General features: G+C 36.8%; 1 protein-coding gene across 1 annotated transcript in view; it reads left to right on the top strand.

The window, feature by feature from the left end:
* TTLL10 (tubulin tyrosine ligase like 10) overlaps window positions 1-17,595 on the top strand; it is a 320,455-nt gene that overhangs the window by 141,261 nt on the left and 161,599 nt on the right. Inside the window, exon 4 of the mRNA XM_053690962.1 lies at window positions 7,168-7,286. Coding sequence (XP_053546937.1) covers window positions 7,168-7,286 — 119 coding nt within the window. The remainder of the gene's footprint in view (window positions 1-7,167; window positions 7,287-17,595) is intronic.

Below are 17,595 nucleotides of genomic sequence, written 5' to 3' on the forward strand. Positions count from 1 at the left end.
AAATAGATATATCTGTCCATAAATCATCACATATTTAGAGAAATATTTATTTAGAATTAAATGTTAGGGACGGCAGATTAGGGGTTAATAAAATTTAACTAGTGTTTGCGAGGTGGAAGTGCGGCGGTTTAGGGGTTAATATATTTATTACAGTGGCGGCGATGTCCGGTCGGCAGATTAGGGGTTAATATATTTATTTAAGTGTTTCCGATGTGGGTGGGGGCCTCGGTTTAGGGGTTAATAGGTAGTCTATGGATGTTAGTTTACTTTTTATCACTTTAGTTAAGAGCTTTATCTTCCGGCGTTACCCCATAAAACTCTTAACTACTGACTTTTTAATGCGGTAGAAGTCTTGACAGGAGAGGGTCTACCGCTCACTTCTTCCAAGACTTGTAATACCAGCGTTAGGCAAATCCCATTAAAAAGATAGGATACGCAATTGACGTAAGGGGATTTCCGGTAGCCTCGAGTCGCGAAGAAAAGTGAGCGGTGAGCCTGTACCTGTCAGACTCGTAATACCAGCGTTAGGAAAGAAAACCAGCGTTGGTACCTCTCAACGCTGCTTTTTAAGGCTAACGCCAAACTCGTAATCTCGCCGAATGTATTTTCAAAGAGATATTCGCATATAGATCTCAAGATATCTATATATATATATATATATATATATATATACATATACATATCTCGCTATAAATAGATATATCTGTCCATAAATCATCACATATTTAGAGAAATATTTATTTAGAATTAAATAGATTATATTCCGTTGCAAGAACATTTTTGAAATATGAAATATTCGCATTTCATGGGCATTGCGCAACATATTAGGGTTTTTGTGGGTTTTTTTTTTCTATTTTGTCTTCTCCATTGACTTCTATGGGGAAAACGTGAACGCACACGTGATTTCACAGTTTGCATTTTGCGCCTTAACACGCACACAAAATAAGTTATTTCTCAACTTGTAATAGCTGCGCAACCCCAAATGCGAAAAAGTCATAAGGCGCAGAGAGTTTTTGCAACTGATTTACTGCACGACTTGTAATCTTGCCTTCTGTGAGCTGAAAACTTAATTGCAACTGCAGGGAATAGCAGAAAAAACAGAAAAACACCTCATCTAATAGATTATGATCAATCCCTGTGTGTAATCGGTGTAACTTATTCCTATCAGCCAAGGAGCATTAGAGTCCCTGTTAGTTTTACTTTAAATTTAAACACCTTTTAATAAACTTTATGCATGCAGGCTTTAGTGCATTTGGAATCTACAAGCTTGTGACATTTGTCAATGGGATTTACCTGTGTGCAGTGGCGGCTCTAGACTGAGGGAGGCCTTAGGCAAAACTAAATCTTCAAATTTTCATGATTCAGACAGGGCATACAATTTTTATCAACTTACGTCTATATTTTGAATTTACTTCTATTGTCAAATTTGCTTCATTCTCTTGGCATCTTAAGTTGAAGGGGCAGCAATGCACTACTGGGAGTTAGCTGAACACATCTGGTGAGGAAATAACAAGAGTCGTATACACAAAACCACCAATGAGCAGCTAGCTCTCAGTAGTGCATTACTGCTCCTGAGCCTACCTAAGAATTATTTTCAACAAAGGTATCCAACACAACAAAGCAAGCTAGATATAGAAGTAAATTAGAAAGTTGTTTAAAATTGCGTGCTCTGTCTGAATCATAAAAGACAAATTTGGGGTTTCATATCTCTTTAAAACATACACACAAAAAATAACTGTGAAGCTTGGCCCCCCATAAATTAATTTGTATAAACTGAATATTTTTCATGCAAAGGTCGCCAAATCCAAACCTGGTATTGAACTTCTGGCTAAAAACGTTTTGTATTATTCTACGTATAGCTATACACAAGCACTGTTAGCTGGGTTCTAAGAAGTATGTGTCTAGCTCAATTCTATTCTTACTGGCTCCTAAAAGTGAAATACATTTGTCCTCTTTAAAAATGTATATAAAAATACAGGGAAAATCATAAAGCAATGTTGTTTAAAAGAGCATGTCGTCAATGGAAACTATAGCTATAAAATTCTATAATCTGATATACACACAGCTTGTATTTGCCATCACAAGCCACAGATGCAATTGTTTCACAATGTTTTCTGGTATCTAGGGTGTTAATTTTTTTTACTTAAAGTGTGGCTGTCAATAACAAGCTGCCTAAGCAGGGGAAGGGCTCCAAGCCTCACACAGGACTGCAGGCAGCTCAGCTAAAGTAAAGACTGAGGAGGGAGTAACTGTCACACTGCCCTATAGTTCAGTTCTCTTTTTCTGCAGAGGAGAGAGGTACGGCAAAAAGTACTGAGTTTTACTACCAAACATATCAGCCAGGCAGATTAAGCCAAGTAAGTGACTCTGCATGAAAGCTGAAGAGGGGGTCCGTATTGCTCCTCTGCTGTCTGCAGTTCCTTCACCACACACTTCAGCCGAAAAGAAGTGGAACACTAAGCAGACTAGGCATCTTATAACACAGGGGGCTTATTGCAGCAGGAATCCTTACATTATAATGTGACTGGACACTTCTGTTCAACCCCCTGCTCACGCCTATAAATATTATACTATATGACTGTTCATGGAGGAAGCCAATGGGTTGGGCTACTATGCCAACAACACCTGTTTGATCTGAGAAAAAAGGGAATATTTTCCTATGCCTCTGTGCGAGGCCCCATCATGAGTGAGGCCTTAGGCGATCGCCTATTTGGCCTAATGGTAGAGCCGCCTCTGCCTGTGTGTATAGTGCAAGCCAAATATATATCACTTGTATAGAACACCTGCTTTCTACTACAGCCCTCAATTGTGGTATAGAATGTATTTGTACAAAAAAAACACATGATGCTACATTATCATTAGTGGTCATAGAAAACGGGCAAATCTGCTGCCCTGCACTTAAAACCAATCTACCATTTAGGCAAAATTCTAGTTTAATATATTAATCGGAATCTAGATTAATTACATTAATTCAAATATTGCTCTTATTCTCAATGGTGAAATAAAGCTATAATTCTAAATGTTGGTATGTTAAATTGGACTAGAAATCTAATGTTCAGGAAGAATACCATCTGCTGGGCACGCACATGACCTACAGTTGCCCATTCATTTTACTGGAATATGAGAGTATCGAAACTGGGCTCCTTTTTTAAACAAAATAACAACAAAAATTGGCAATGTTTTTTTCAAATTTATTTCTTATGTTACTTCTTTAGCAATTGAAGAACTTTATATAGAATGCTATTACCTAAAGCTTTATATTTTAGCTTAAAGTGAATGTAAACTTTCATGAATGAGTGCCCGGTTTTTAAAAATACTATTAAAAACAGGGGCAATTTCATTCATGAAACTTTACATTGCACCGTATTTTTACAAATACTTACTTTTTTCCTTAGCAAAACCGGATTGGCGAGCCTCCACTCGCTTCTCATGCTGTATTTAGCACAGCAATGACGAAACCACCTTCCTCCAATCACGGCGTGGCCTCGCAAGATGGACGCTCTGGGGAAAGCCATGATTGGAGGAAGGCGGTTTTGTCATTGCTGACCTAAATACAGAGGAGCTGCGGGCGGGGTAATTGCAGAACCGGCTTTGCTGAAGAAAAAGGTATTTTTAAAAATACGCTGCAATGTAAAGTTTCATGAATGTAAGTGTCCCTGTTTTTAATAGTATTTTTTAAAAACGGGAACTCGTTCATGAAAGTTTACTTTCACTTTTAGTTTGTAGTATGTTTATACACTTTTGCTGGTATAAAATTTGAATTATAAATATCTAAGTCAGGGGTGTCCAAACTTTGCTCTCCAGAGGTTTTGGAACTACATTTCCCATGATGCTCAGCTAGATAAAATGCTGGCTGAGCATCATCGGAAATGTAGTTCCAAAACCTCTGGAGAGCTAAGTTTGGACACCCCTGATCTAAGTAATAGTGTTGAATATATTGCTAAAAACCTTGTTAACAACATTCCTAACATGAGATTGACATTTTTCATAAAATGATAATTAATCAGGAGAAAAACATAATGTATCTACCTCAAAAGTCAAAACCATGTGGTATGCTAGATGGTATAGGTAAATGCCTAAACCTTATAAATGTCTGGAAAAAACAGTTGGACATCCAGGTGTGGGTGGTATTGGATCTTTAAATACATTTTTTATCAGACTTTGTTGCCTAGCAATATTAAAAATACTATTAATTTAAAGGGGCACTTTACACCTTAGTCATCTTAAACGGTAAAAAAAAAGTTATTTTGAAATGACTATTGTTTCTTGTCACTTTGAAATGACTGCTAAGCTCCACCCACTGATGACATCACGATCTGGGCTGTATTAAAGGCTTCACTAGTTACAAAAGGCTCACTAATTGGATTCAACAGACTGTCAGTGCTATTCAGCAGAGTGCATAGATGCTGCCCAGATCGTGATGTCATCAGTGGGCAGAGCTTGGCAGCCATTTCAAAGTGACCAGAAACAATAGTTATTTTAAAATAAGTTTTTTACTGCTTCATGATATAGAAAGGGTGTAGGAGGATATTTGCAGCTTAATCGAAAGTAAGACTTTAAAACGACTAAGGTATAGACTGTCCCTTTAAGGCAGAACTTTGAAGGTTTGTCTTGGTAGTCAACATATACATTTATTGCTTTGGACATGTCTTCTCTATACACATCCATACCCCATGATATGGGTTTGGAGGGCTTGAATTATTATTCAAATTAAACAGAAGTTGTAAGTTTTACACGTTTTTTGCCTGTGTTGGTAGCTGTCTATGCAGATAGAATATCTCTTAACACACAACTATTTATTTTTTAATCAATCTACTATCTCCAGAACAATAGAACAGCTAAAGGTGTGAAATGCATACCCTCCTACACTATCTTCTATGTGATAATGGGAACTGCTCTATGTTTATGGGATCAGAGCATCTTTCATAATCGCATATTGATGATGATTTAATTTTAGTTTGGAAAAAGAGATGATTGATTTATCCAAGATTTTTTGCATCATAATTTAAATTTGAACTTTTTTGTGGAAGGTGCATGAAAAATAATATTCAGGTAAAACTATATAGAAAACATGACAGGGAATTTTGCACTTCAGTATAGGTTATGCCATGAAAATCATAAACTCTCAAAGCAATTCCCAAAGGACAGTTTATTAGGATTAACATTGTTGTGCTGTAGACACATAAAAAAATGCATAGGATGCTGGAGAAAATTTCAAACAGAGAGATTATAATCCTTCTTTATTAATGAAAAGGGAAGCAGATGCACTCCCAAGAGAAGATTTTTTTGCAGTATAGGAAATCTAATAGCTCTGGATACTATGGGCGACGGCCTGACAAGCTTTTCAACTTGAGAAGTTGTCCACTTGCCTTTTCGTGGAACCTTTTTCGTCCGCTGCCCGTATGTATCATTACAGGCTCAAGTGAGCGTGTAAAGCCCTCCCCTTCTCTTGCACGACCAATCGCGTGAGAGAAGGGCCTGCCAGTTCCCCCGAGCGAGTTCAGGTTGATTTCTCTTCGCCACCGCTGCTTCTGTCATGTGGTTTCACTGCTTCGTATAGGGAGCCCTATGATCCAAAAGGTTGTTTGTATAGAGAGAGACACCAGTCTTTTCCATCACTTATACTTTGGAATATAGCAAAATGTGTCATATAGGGCTGCTTTGTCAATTTTAAAAATACACAGAATCTTTGGGGACAGATGCAGTTTTGTGTCCAGAAAAATCTCTGACATTGAAATATTTTTTTACCCTGTATGCTTCCTAAAAAAATGAATCTTGACTAGGAAACATTTTCTTTTAAATGCCATAATAGGATTTGTAAGAGATGCAGTTATGTTATGAAACTTATGCATTTTGAATTAAATTTTACTAACATTATACAATGTCTTCATTTACTACTTGTAACACTATTTATGTATATATGTGTGAGTATGTATATATATATATATGTGTGTGTGTTTATGTATACATATTCTCTCAAAATCCCTCCCCCCTCTCTCTCTCCCTCCCCCCCTCTCTCTCTATATATATATATATTTATTTATATTTTTATGTGTGTATATATATATATATATATATATATATATATATATACATATAATACAAAAATACAAACAACAGGAGAGGCGCAACATGTATGTATCAGTAGTCTCAAGGTGTCTGCAGGCACACAGCTGTTGGAACGGTACTCACATTCCAAGAGAGCACTTAAATTTAGCTAATATAAGCAGGCTGGATATTCTACAGCAATCCAGCTAGCTGAATTCCAGGCAACAGGAATGTTGTGTTACTGGAACGTAACCATCAGCTTGATAAGGTTATATGATAGCTCAGGCTCATAAATGGTAAGGTTTAAAAGTTAAATTATAGTACATTCATTATAAAAATGTTACATATAAAACCAAATGCCATAAACAATGAGCAATATGATCAAATATGCAACGCGTTTCAATGCTGTTTCATCTGGCATATTGAACTGAAATAAGTGCAACCTTTAAATACAGGTGAGCTACCAATTAAAACAATTACCACTTCCCCAACGGGGCGTGTTAGCATAAACAAATAAAATCGTTTGTGCGAAGTTTGTATAATGATGTGTTGCTTTTAATCTTACTTAAATGGGCACACACTAATATATATGCAACCAGTTCCAGAAAATTATTTTAACTATACCAGGAGACAATGCTCACATGTGAAGTATTTAAAAATGATAAGTGCAGTGCTCTCATGTGAAATATTTAAAAATTATTATACATACAAAGGCTTTCCTATTTTGTGTGCTTAGATATAAATCGCATGATGTGAACAATTGGCCATCAATATGTATCTCTTGATTTCTTCATACGAGTGTTCGTTGTGTGCAGAGGTGTATGTTAAGGGTGTTGTCTGTATCCCAATAGTTGGTTGGTTCCTTGCTTTTAGGCTGGACCAATTGTGGGATATGTTTATGTTCTCATGGTCTGTTGACCAATCAGAACATCGTCAGACCTAATACACAATCCGAGATGTTGCGTCTGATTAGAAGGCGTCACTCATGACCTGTGTAAACCTGCACCACAATTATACTATTGTTATAGCTATCAACGTCAGCTATATATTTATTTATTTGTAAATGTACTGGCCTGGGGTGCAACTAATGGCTTACAAATCTATGTTTTGCTCTTTTAGAATAAGCGCTTATTGCACGAACAAAGGCTGGCAACAAATACTTGACCCCAAGAGAGAGGATTATAAACTGAAATGGTGTGAGTTGAAGAGCGCTTCCAGTTACTCATCTTTTCATGAAGGTAAGAGTCATGTTAGTGTATCTCTCTACACTCACCACACATTACAAAATGTCACTGCTTAAGATTTTCTTGTGTAATCCCCCTTTTTTATTAAATGTGTAGCCTTTTCTTATAAATGTGATGTATGTCAGTGGTTTGTCACTGATATGTCACAGTAAACCACATGTAAATGAGAAATAATATAGAAGAAGCATTGAATTAGTATTTTCATAGAGAGAAAAAAACAACTCAGAAATGGTTAAATTCAATGTTTAAACCTTTATGATTCAGACAGAACATGCAATTTTATAGGGGCATTTGTGATTGGCTGATGGCTATCACATGATACAACATGATACAGATAGTGTGGAAATAGACATAACTGAAATGTTTCAGAAAAAAATCTACTACTCATTTGAAGTTCAGACAATGGGGTAGATATACCAAGCAGCAGATGCTGCTTCCTCCGACTATCATTTCAGATCCGCCTGAAACAGAAGTTAAGAAGCAGCGGCGGTCGTAGGTCCCAAAAAAACTTTGAAACAGTCATTTATTTAAAAGAAAAGTGTAGGATGTTTCCCTTGTTTAGGGTGCATTAATTGTGGTTCTATCATTAGGAGTCCCTATTTTACACACCCTCAAACTGGTTACAAGTTTTATTATAACACACATTTTATATGTGAGACAACTTATGTCATCTATTTAATTAAGTGCCCCTGTGGGCATGGCTATGTGGGGGAGACCACTAGGCATATCAGAGAATGCATATTTGAACATAAAAGTAACATTCACTGTAAATTAATCTCAGTTCCAGTAGCTGCCCATTTTCTAGAGGCAGGACACCAAATAAACCAGTAACATTTTCAGGTGATTGAAAAGGTTAATACTCCCAAGAGGGGTGGCAATAGGAACGCCTTCTTAAACAACGTGAGGTTTACTGGATTTTTAATTTAGATACTGTGGAACCCAAAGGCATGAATAGGGAAATGAATTGGTCAGTTTTTTATTGAATATACTAATGAAATATGTTTTTTCTAGATAAAGATAATTTGTATCAATTCTGTAGGTTATGAATTTATACTGTGTGTTCAAAAGTATTATACTGAGTTCAAAATTAGGATGCTTTACAACTTTGCTTTTATATTGTATATTATTTGTGTGTGATTTTTATGCATACTCCTTGTAGTAGCACCTATTTTGATAGGAAAAGAAAAGCATGATTAATTGAGATTAAGTGTTTAATTGATTGGGCTTTATATTTCAGCAGAGCAAGTGTAATTTTTATCACATTAATAAGGGGAACACCCCTGAAACATAATTTCTCTGTCTGTATCCCCAATTATGAATTAATTAAGAGATTTTTACATTTTGGAAATCCCTCTTGCTTTACCTTAACTTCTCTGCCACCTACAGCGAATCATGTCCGCTCGATCTATGGTAAATCTACCCCGAAGTGCTATTGCATTGTCTTTTTATCATGCATTAGTTGATCATGCAAATCTACTGCATTCAATGGCCCTTTAAACAACATTCCAATTTACTTCAATTTTTACCACAGGTTGAGAAACTTGGAGGTAGAGCATGCAATTTTAGACAACTTTCCAATTTGCTTGTTAAAAAGCATACCTAGGTAGGTTCAGGAGAGGCAATGCACTGCTGGGAGCTACCTGTAATGCATTGCTGCTCCTGGGCCTACCTACTCTTCAACAAAGGATATCATGAGAACAAAGACAATTTGGTACCAGAAGCAAATTGGAAAGTTGTCTAAAATTGCCTGCTCTACCTCCTAGTTTCTCAACCTGTGGTATGTGTACCCCTGGCGGTACTTGGGGCATTGGCAAGGGGTACTCCAGAGATTGGCCTTCATATCAAACATGACATATCAAAGAAAGCTGTTGTGTTTCTCTATTCCACCCTTGAGCTCTCCTTACAGGATAGTGTGATTATTTCCCTGCCTAGGTTGGGCAACTGCTTAATCACTGATGTACCTCAAATTGGTAAAACTTTAGATTCTGGTTCGAAACAATTCGTTGATAAATGTGCTACTGTAAAATAGGTCAAGTGCATCATACTGGAGTGTGCTACAGTTAAACCAGACAGATACGCTGGGTATGAAATGGTTATTAAAAAAATATAAAGATGGCACCATAAATATTACTTTTCTCATCATGCAGAAATTTGTTTATTTTCCTTTTTCTTTACTCTTTTAAATATAAGAAGCATATTAATTACATTTAATTATTAATATCAATGGAGTATACATCTGTGTTTTATGTGTTTAAAATTCTCTTTTTTTTAATAATGACAAATCTTAAATTCCGGAAAACCTAAAACAAATATCTGACTCCTATATATTTACATTAATATATCTGACACAAGCTTGTGAAATCAAGTTATACACATGATTTTTTCATTTTGCGCATGCAAAAGACTATTAATATTTGTGCTACAGTTGGGGTACATAGAAAACAACTGTATGCCTACAGGGGTACTTGCTACATAAAGGTTGAGAAACACTGCTCTACCGGACCCATGAAACTTAAAGGGACAGTCTAGTCAGAATTAAACTTGCATGGTTCACATAGGGCATGTCATTTTAAACAACTTTCCAATTTACTTTTATCATCAAATTTGCCTTCTTCTCTTGGTATTCTTAGTTGAAAGCTAACCTAGGTAGGCTAATTTCTAAGCCCTTGAAGACCGCCTCTTATCTGAAGGCATTTGGCAGTTTTTCACTGCTAGAGGGTGTTAGTTCATGTAAGCCATATAGATAACATTATGCTTAAACCCCGTGGAGTTTTTTAAGAAGTAAGCAAATTTATTTCCTGACATGCTGAGATAAGGGGGAAGTCTGCAGAGGCTTAGATAAAAGTTAATCGCAGAGGTAAAACGTATATTAATATAACAGTGTTGGTTATACAAAATTGGGAAATGGATATTAAAGGGATTATTTACCTTTTTAAACTATAAGAATTCTGGAGTAGACTGTCCCTTTAAATTTTGACTTTACTGTCCCTTTAATCACTAAATAATTATTGTACTAACAATGTTATATTTTTATAAACCTGTATATAGCTTTTTAGAAAATATTTATTCATTTATTTAAATATATTTTATGTAGTTCACTTGGATACCTCATTATAATTTGATATCAAAAATACTTCTGCAGATGTCAATCTAATTAAAGGGACACTAAACCCAAATTTTTTTCTTGCATGATTCAGATAGAGCATGCAATTTTAAGCAACTTTCTAATTTACTCCTATTATTCATTTTTCTTTGTTCTCTTGCTATCTTTATTTAAAAAGCAGGAATGTGATGCATAGGAGCCGGCCCATTTTTGGTCGAGAACCTGGATTATGCTTGATTATTGGTGGGTAAATGTAAGCCTCCAATAAGCAAGCGCTATCCATGGTGCTGAACCGAAAATGGGCTGGCTGCTAAGATTTACATTCCTGCTTTTAAGATAGATAGCAAGAGAACAAAGAAAAATTGATAATAGGAGTAAATTAGAGAGTTGCTTAAAATGTCATACTCTATCTGAATCATGAAAGAAAAAAATTGGGTTCAGTGTCCCTTTAATGTTTCATTATTTCCCTTTAGATTTTTAGAAAGTAGTAAAAGTTATACACAGGCATAAGGAATCTTATATGTGTATCTGTGAATATCCTATCACTACTAACACTTGCTTAAAGCCTCCGTTGCTTTTTGTAGTTGATCTTGTAGTCTTGTACTGCCCCTCAGTGGCTGAATAATGGAGACTCTGAGACTATTCATAGCATATTTTTAATAAATATGAGACTCACATCAAAGTTTCTAAAAATTTCAATATTATAATATGTAATATGAGATTGCAAAACACATACGCCTAGATTTAGAGTTTTGCGTTAGCCGTCCAAACCAGCGTTAGGGGGTCCTAACGCTGGTTTTGGCCACCCGCTGGTATTTAGAGTCTTGTAGGTAAGGGTCTAACGCTCACTTTCCAGCCGCAACATTTCCATACCGCAGATCCCCTTATGTCAATCGCGTATCCTATCTTTTCAATGGGATCTTTCTAACGCCGGTATTTAGAGTCTTGGCTGAAGTGAGCGTTAGAACTCTAACAACAAAACTCCAGCCGCAGAAAAAAGTCAGGAGTTAAGAGCTTTCTGGGCTAACGCCAGTTCATAAAGCTCTTAACTACTGTGCTCTAAAGTACACTAACACCAATAAACTACCTATGTACCCCTAAACCGAGGCCCCCCCACATCGCCGCCACTCTAATTTTAACCCCTTATCTGCCGACAGCACACCGCCGCAACCTACATTATCCCTATGTACCCCTAATCTGCTGCCCCTAACACTGCCGACCCCTATATTATATTTATTAACCCCTAATCTGCCCCCCCCCAACGTCGCCGCTACCTTACCTACACTTATTAACCCCTAATCTGCCGACCGGACCTCGCCGCCACTATAATAAATGTATTAACCCCTAAACCGCCACACTCCCGCCTCAAAAACCCTATAATAAATAGTATTAACCCCTAATCTGCCCTCCCTAACATCGCGACCCCTAACTTCAAGTATTAACCCCTAATCTGCCGACCGGACCGCCGCTACTATAATAAATGTATTAACCCCTAAAGCTAAGTCTAACCCTAACCCTAACACCCCCCTAAATTAAATATAATCTAACAAAATAAAATAAATCTTATTAAATAAATTAATCCTATTTAAAGCTAAATACTTACCTGTAAAATAAACCCTAATATAGCTACAATATAACAAATAATTATATTGTAGCTATTTTAGGATTTATATTTATTTTACAGGCAACTTTGTATTTATTTTAACTAGGTACAATAGCTATTAAATAGTTAAGAACTATTTAATAGTTACCTAGTTAAAATAATTATAAAATTACCTGTAAAATAAATCCTAACCTAAGTTACAATTAAACCTAACACTACACTATCAATAAATTAATTAAATAAACTGCCTACAATTATCTACAATTAAATCAACTAAACTAAATTACAAAACCCCCCCACTAAATTACAAAAAAACAAACACTAAATTATAAAAACAAACAAACACTAAATTACAAAAAAAAAAGATTACAAGAATTTTAAACTAATTACACCTACTCTAAGCCCCCTAAAAAAACAACAAAGCCCCCAAAATAAAAAAATTCCCTACACTATTCTAAAATAAAAAGTTTACAGCTCTTTTACCTTACCAGCCCTTAAAAGGGCCTTTTGCGGGGCATGCCTCAAAGAAAACAGCTCTTTTGCCTGTAAAAAAACATACAATACCCCCCCCCAACAATACAACCCACCACCCACATACCCCTAATCTAACCCAAACCCCCCTTAAAAAACCTAACACTAAGCCCCTGAAGATCTCCCTACCTTATCTTCACCATGCCGGGTATCACCGATCCGTGCAGAAGAGGCTCCGAAGTCTTCATCCTATCCGGCAAGAAGAGGTCCAGAAGAGGCTCTGAAGTCTTCATTCTATCCGGCAAGAAGAGGACATCCGGACCGGCAAACATCTTCATCCAAGCGGCATCTTCTATCTTCATCCATCCGACAAGGAGCGGCTCGATCTTCAAGACCTCCGGCGCGGAACATCCTCTTCTCCCGACGACTAGACGACGAATGAAGGTTCCTTTAAGGGACGTCATCCAAGATGGCGTCCCTCGAATTCCGATTGGCTGATAGGAATTGGAATTAAGGTAGGAAAAATCTGATTGGCTGATTGAATCAGCCAATCAGATTCAAGTTCAATCCGATTGGCTGATTGGATCAGCCAATCAGATTGAGCTCGCATTCTATTGGCTGTTCCGATCCAGTCTTGGATGACGTCCCTTAAAGGAACCTTAATTGGTCGTCTAGTCATCGGGAGAAGAGGATGTTCCACGCTGGAGGTCTTGAAGATTGAGTTGCTCCTCGTCGGATGGATGAAGATAGAAGATGCCGCTTGGATGAAGATGTTTGCCGGTCCGGATGTCCTCTTCTTGCCGGATAGGATGAAGACTTCGGAGCCTCTTCTGGACCTCTTCTTGCCAGATAGGATGAAGACTTCAGAGCCTCTTCTGGACGGATCGGTGATGGTAAAGATAAGGTAGGGAGATCTTCAGGGGCTTAGTGTTAGGTTTTTTAAGGGGGGTTTGGGTTAGATTAGGGGTATGTGGGTGGTGGGTTGTAATATTGGGGGGGTATTGTATGTTTTTTTACAGGCAAAAGAGCTGTTTTCTTTGGGGCATGCCCCGCAAAAGGCCCTTTTAAGGGCTGGTAAGGTAAAAGAGCTGTAAACTTTTTATTTTAGAATAGGGTAGGGCATTTTTTTTATTTTGGGGGGCTTTGTTATTTTTTTAATGGGCTTAGAGTAGGTGTAATTAGTTTAAAATTCTTGTAATCTTTTTTTATTTTTTGTAATTTAGTATTTGTTTTTTTTGTAATTTAGTGTTTGTTTGTTTTTGTAATTTAGTTTAGTTGATTTAATTGTAGATAATTGTAGGTAGTTTATTTAATTAATTTATTGATAGTGTAGTGTTAGGTTTAATTGTAACTTAGGTTAGGATTTATTTTACAGGTAATTTTGTAATTATTTTAACTAGGTAGCTATTAAATAGTTCTTAACTATTTAATAGCTATTGTACCTAGTTAAAATAAATACAAAGTTGCCTGTAAAATAAATATAAATCCTAAAATAGCTACAATGTAATTATTCGTTATATTGTAGCTATATTAGGGTTTATTTTACAGGTATTTAGCTTTAAATAGGATTAATGTATTTAATAAGATTTATTTTATTTCGTTAGATTTAAATTATATTTAACTTAGGGGGGTGTTAGGGTTAGGGTTAGACTTAGCTTTAGGGGTTAATACATTTATTATAGTAGCGGCGAGGTCCGGTTGGCAGATTAGGGGTTAATACTTGAAGTTAGGGGTCGGCGATGTTAGGGAGGGCAGATTAGGGGTTAATACTATTTATTATAGGGTTTTTGAGGCGGGAGTGAGGCGGTTTAGGGGTTAATACATTTATTATAGTGGCGGCGAGGTTCGGTCGGCAGATTAGGGGTTAATAAGTGTAGGTAAGGTAGCGGCGATGTTGGGGGGGCAGATTAGGGGTTAATAAATATAATATAGGGGTCGGCGGTGTTAGGGGCAGCAGATTAGGGGTACATAGGTATAATGTAGGTGGCGGCAGTGTACGGAGCGGCAGATTAGGGGTTAATAATAATATGCAGGGGTCAGCGATAGCGGGTTTGCAGATTAGGGGTTAATAAGTGTAAGGTTAGGGGTGTTTAGACTCGGGGTACATGTTAGGGTGTTAGGTGCAGACTTAGGAAGTGTTTCCCCATAGGAAACAATGGAGCTGCGTTAGGAGCTGAACGCTGCTTTTTTGCAGGTGTTAGGTTTTTTTTCAGCTCAAACTGCCCCATTGTTTCCTATGGGGGAATCGTGAAGCTGGCCGCGTCCGTAAGCAACGCTGGTATTGAGAGTTGCAGTGGCGGTAAATATGCCTGTACGCTCCCTTTTTGGAGCCTAACGCAGCCCTTCAGAGAACTCTAAATACCAGCGTTGTTTAAAAGGTGTGGGGGGAAAAAAACATGCGTATCTAACGCACCCCTTCTAACGCAAAACTCTAAATCTAGGCGATATTCTAGTATTTAGTGTTCATGGTTACAAAAGTTAGTCCTGTTTTTTTAAGGGACCTTAAAACACTAATTAAAATATTAGCAGAAATGATGTAGTCAAAGCAAAGATTAATATGCAGAAGTTATATATTTTTCAATATTTAAATAGCTATCACCTAGATTACGAGATTTGCCCTAAACAGGGTGCGAAACTAACGCCAAAAAAGTTGCTTTATTTCACTCTCCATAGCGCTGCCATTACGAGTTACTGAAAAGCCTCCTTGTGCGTGCATTATGGTGGCGTTAAGCTCCATACTGCACAAAATCCAAAGGCTGCTTGATAAACAAAATTATCAAAAATAAAAACTATTACACCTAATCTAATAGATAGAATCTAATAATAAAACCTAATCTAATAATAAAAATAAAAAAAGCCCCCCCAAAATAAAAATACCCCCTAGCCTACAATAAACTACCAATAGCCCTTAAAAGGGACTTTTGTAGGGCATTGCCCTAAGTTAAACAGCTCTTTTACCTTTAAAAAAAAATACAAACTCCCCCCAACAGTAAAACCCACCACCCAACCAACCACCCAAAATAAAAAACCTAACTCTAAAAAAAACCTAAGCTACCCATTGCCCCTAAAGGGGCATTTGTATGGGCATTGCTCTTAAAAGGGAATTCAGCTCTTTTCCATTGCCCTTAAAAAGGCATTCAGCTATTTTTCATTCCTCCTAAAGGGGCATTTATCTCTTTTAAAAAAGCCCAAAGCCCTAATCTAAAAAAAACAAAAACACCCCAAATAAAAAAAAAATAAAAAAAACTAACACTAACCCCAGAATATCTACTCATGGTTCCTGAAGTCCGGACATCCATCTCCATCCAGGCGGCGAGAAGTCTTCATCCAGGCGGCGATATCATTATCCTTCCCGGGGGCGTTTTCTATCTTCATCCCAGTGGCGTGGAGCGGAGCCACCCTGAAAGCCGAATCCATCCTGCGCGGAGTGTCCTCTTCATATGGTCAGTGCTGTATACTGAAGTTGAATGCAAGGTAGCCGTTTCAAAATGGCGTACCTTGCATTCATATTGGCTGATTTAATTCTTCAAATTCAAATCAGCCAATAGGATGAGAGCTTCTGAAATCCTATTGGCTGATTTGAACAACCAATAGGATTTCTCATCCTATTGGCTGATTTGAATTTGAAGAATCAAATCAGCCAATAGGAATGCAAGGTACTCCATTTTGAAACGGCTACCTTGGATTCAACTTCAGTGTGCGGCGGTGACCGTATAAAGAGGACGCTCCGCGCAGGATAGCTTCGGCTTCCAGGATGGCTCCGCTCCGCGCCACCGGGATGAAGATAGAAGACGCCCCCGCGATGGATGAAGATATTGCCGCCTGGATGGAGATGGATGTCTGGACTTCAGGAACCGTGAGTAGGTATTCTGGGGTAAGTGTTAGGGTTTTTTTTTTTTTTTTTTGGGTGTTTTTTTTTAGATTAGGGCTTTGGTTTTTTAAAAGAGCTGATAAGAGCTGAATGCCCTTTTAAGGGCAATGCCCATACAAATGCCCCTTTAGGCGCAATGGGTAGTTTAGGATTTTTTTAGAGTTAGGTTTTTCATTTTGGGGGGTTTGTTGGGTGGTGGGTTTTACTTTTGGGGGGACTTTTTTTTTTTTTTTACAGGTAAAAGAGCTGTTTTACTTAGGGCAATGCCCTATAAAAGGCCCTTTTAAGGGCTATTGGTAGCTTATTGTAGGCTAGGGTGTGTGTTTTTTTTGGGGGGGTGGCTTTTTTATTTTTATAGGTCTATTAGATTAGGTGTAATTGTTTTTATTTTTGATAATTTCGTTTATTATTTTTTGTAAGCTTAGTGTTTTTTATTTTTCCTAATTTAGTGTTTATTTTTGTAATATTAAGTGTTAGATTTTTTTAAATTTGTCATTTAGATTTTTTAATTGGTAGTTTTTTAAATTTTATTAGAATAGTTATGTTAGGTTAATTTATAGTTTAAACTTAGCTTTTTTTTATTTCATAGGTAAGTTTTTATTTATTTTAAGATAGTTATATTCTAATTTTAATTTTAAACCCACAACCTGTAATACCGGCGCTATGGAAATCCCACACAAAAATCTAATTTTTTGAGTGCAGAATAGACGTTGCGTTACAGGCTAAAATGTTTGCGGTATAGCTATACCGCCGCAACTCGTAATATGCTTTACTGGCCATTACGCTGGAATTGCCATTTTTCAGAGTTAAAATCCGTAACGCAAAACTCGTAATCTAGGTGATTGTAAATAGTTTCCATACAGAAATGGGTGCCACCATGGTGTAACCTAAGTTTCCCTCTCTGCTGAGACCAATTATGGACAGTTATAAAGAGTTCACTAGATTGTGTGACCAGTTATTGTGTGGAATATACTGTAGCAATGCCAAGTCTAAAATCTGATCTTCCACTTCTAAAAGACATGGAAAAGCCCACAATTTTTAGAATTAAATAAAAGGAAAAGGGGACAAAATAAATAATGAAAGTATACTACAAAGTTGTTTTACTACACATAATTTAACATTTTATATTACAATTTCAAACTCCTTATAAACTGATTTTTTTTTTTTTTAAATAATCTTTTATTGAGATTCTTGAGACATAAAAGTCAGCAAAATGACATAACAAGTACTATACATGAACAAGGAAGGCTGTTAC

Source organism: Bombina bombina, chromosome 8 (genome assembly GCF_027579735.1).
Source record: "Bombina bombina isolate aBomBom1 chromosome 8, aBomBom1.pri, whole genome shotgun sequence".
NCBI classification, from domain to species: domain Eukaryota; kingdom Metazoa; phylum Chordata; class Amphibia; order Anura; family Bombinatoridae; genus Bombina; species Bombina bombina.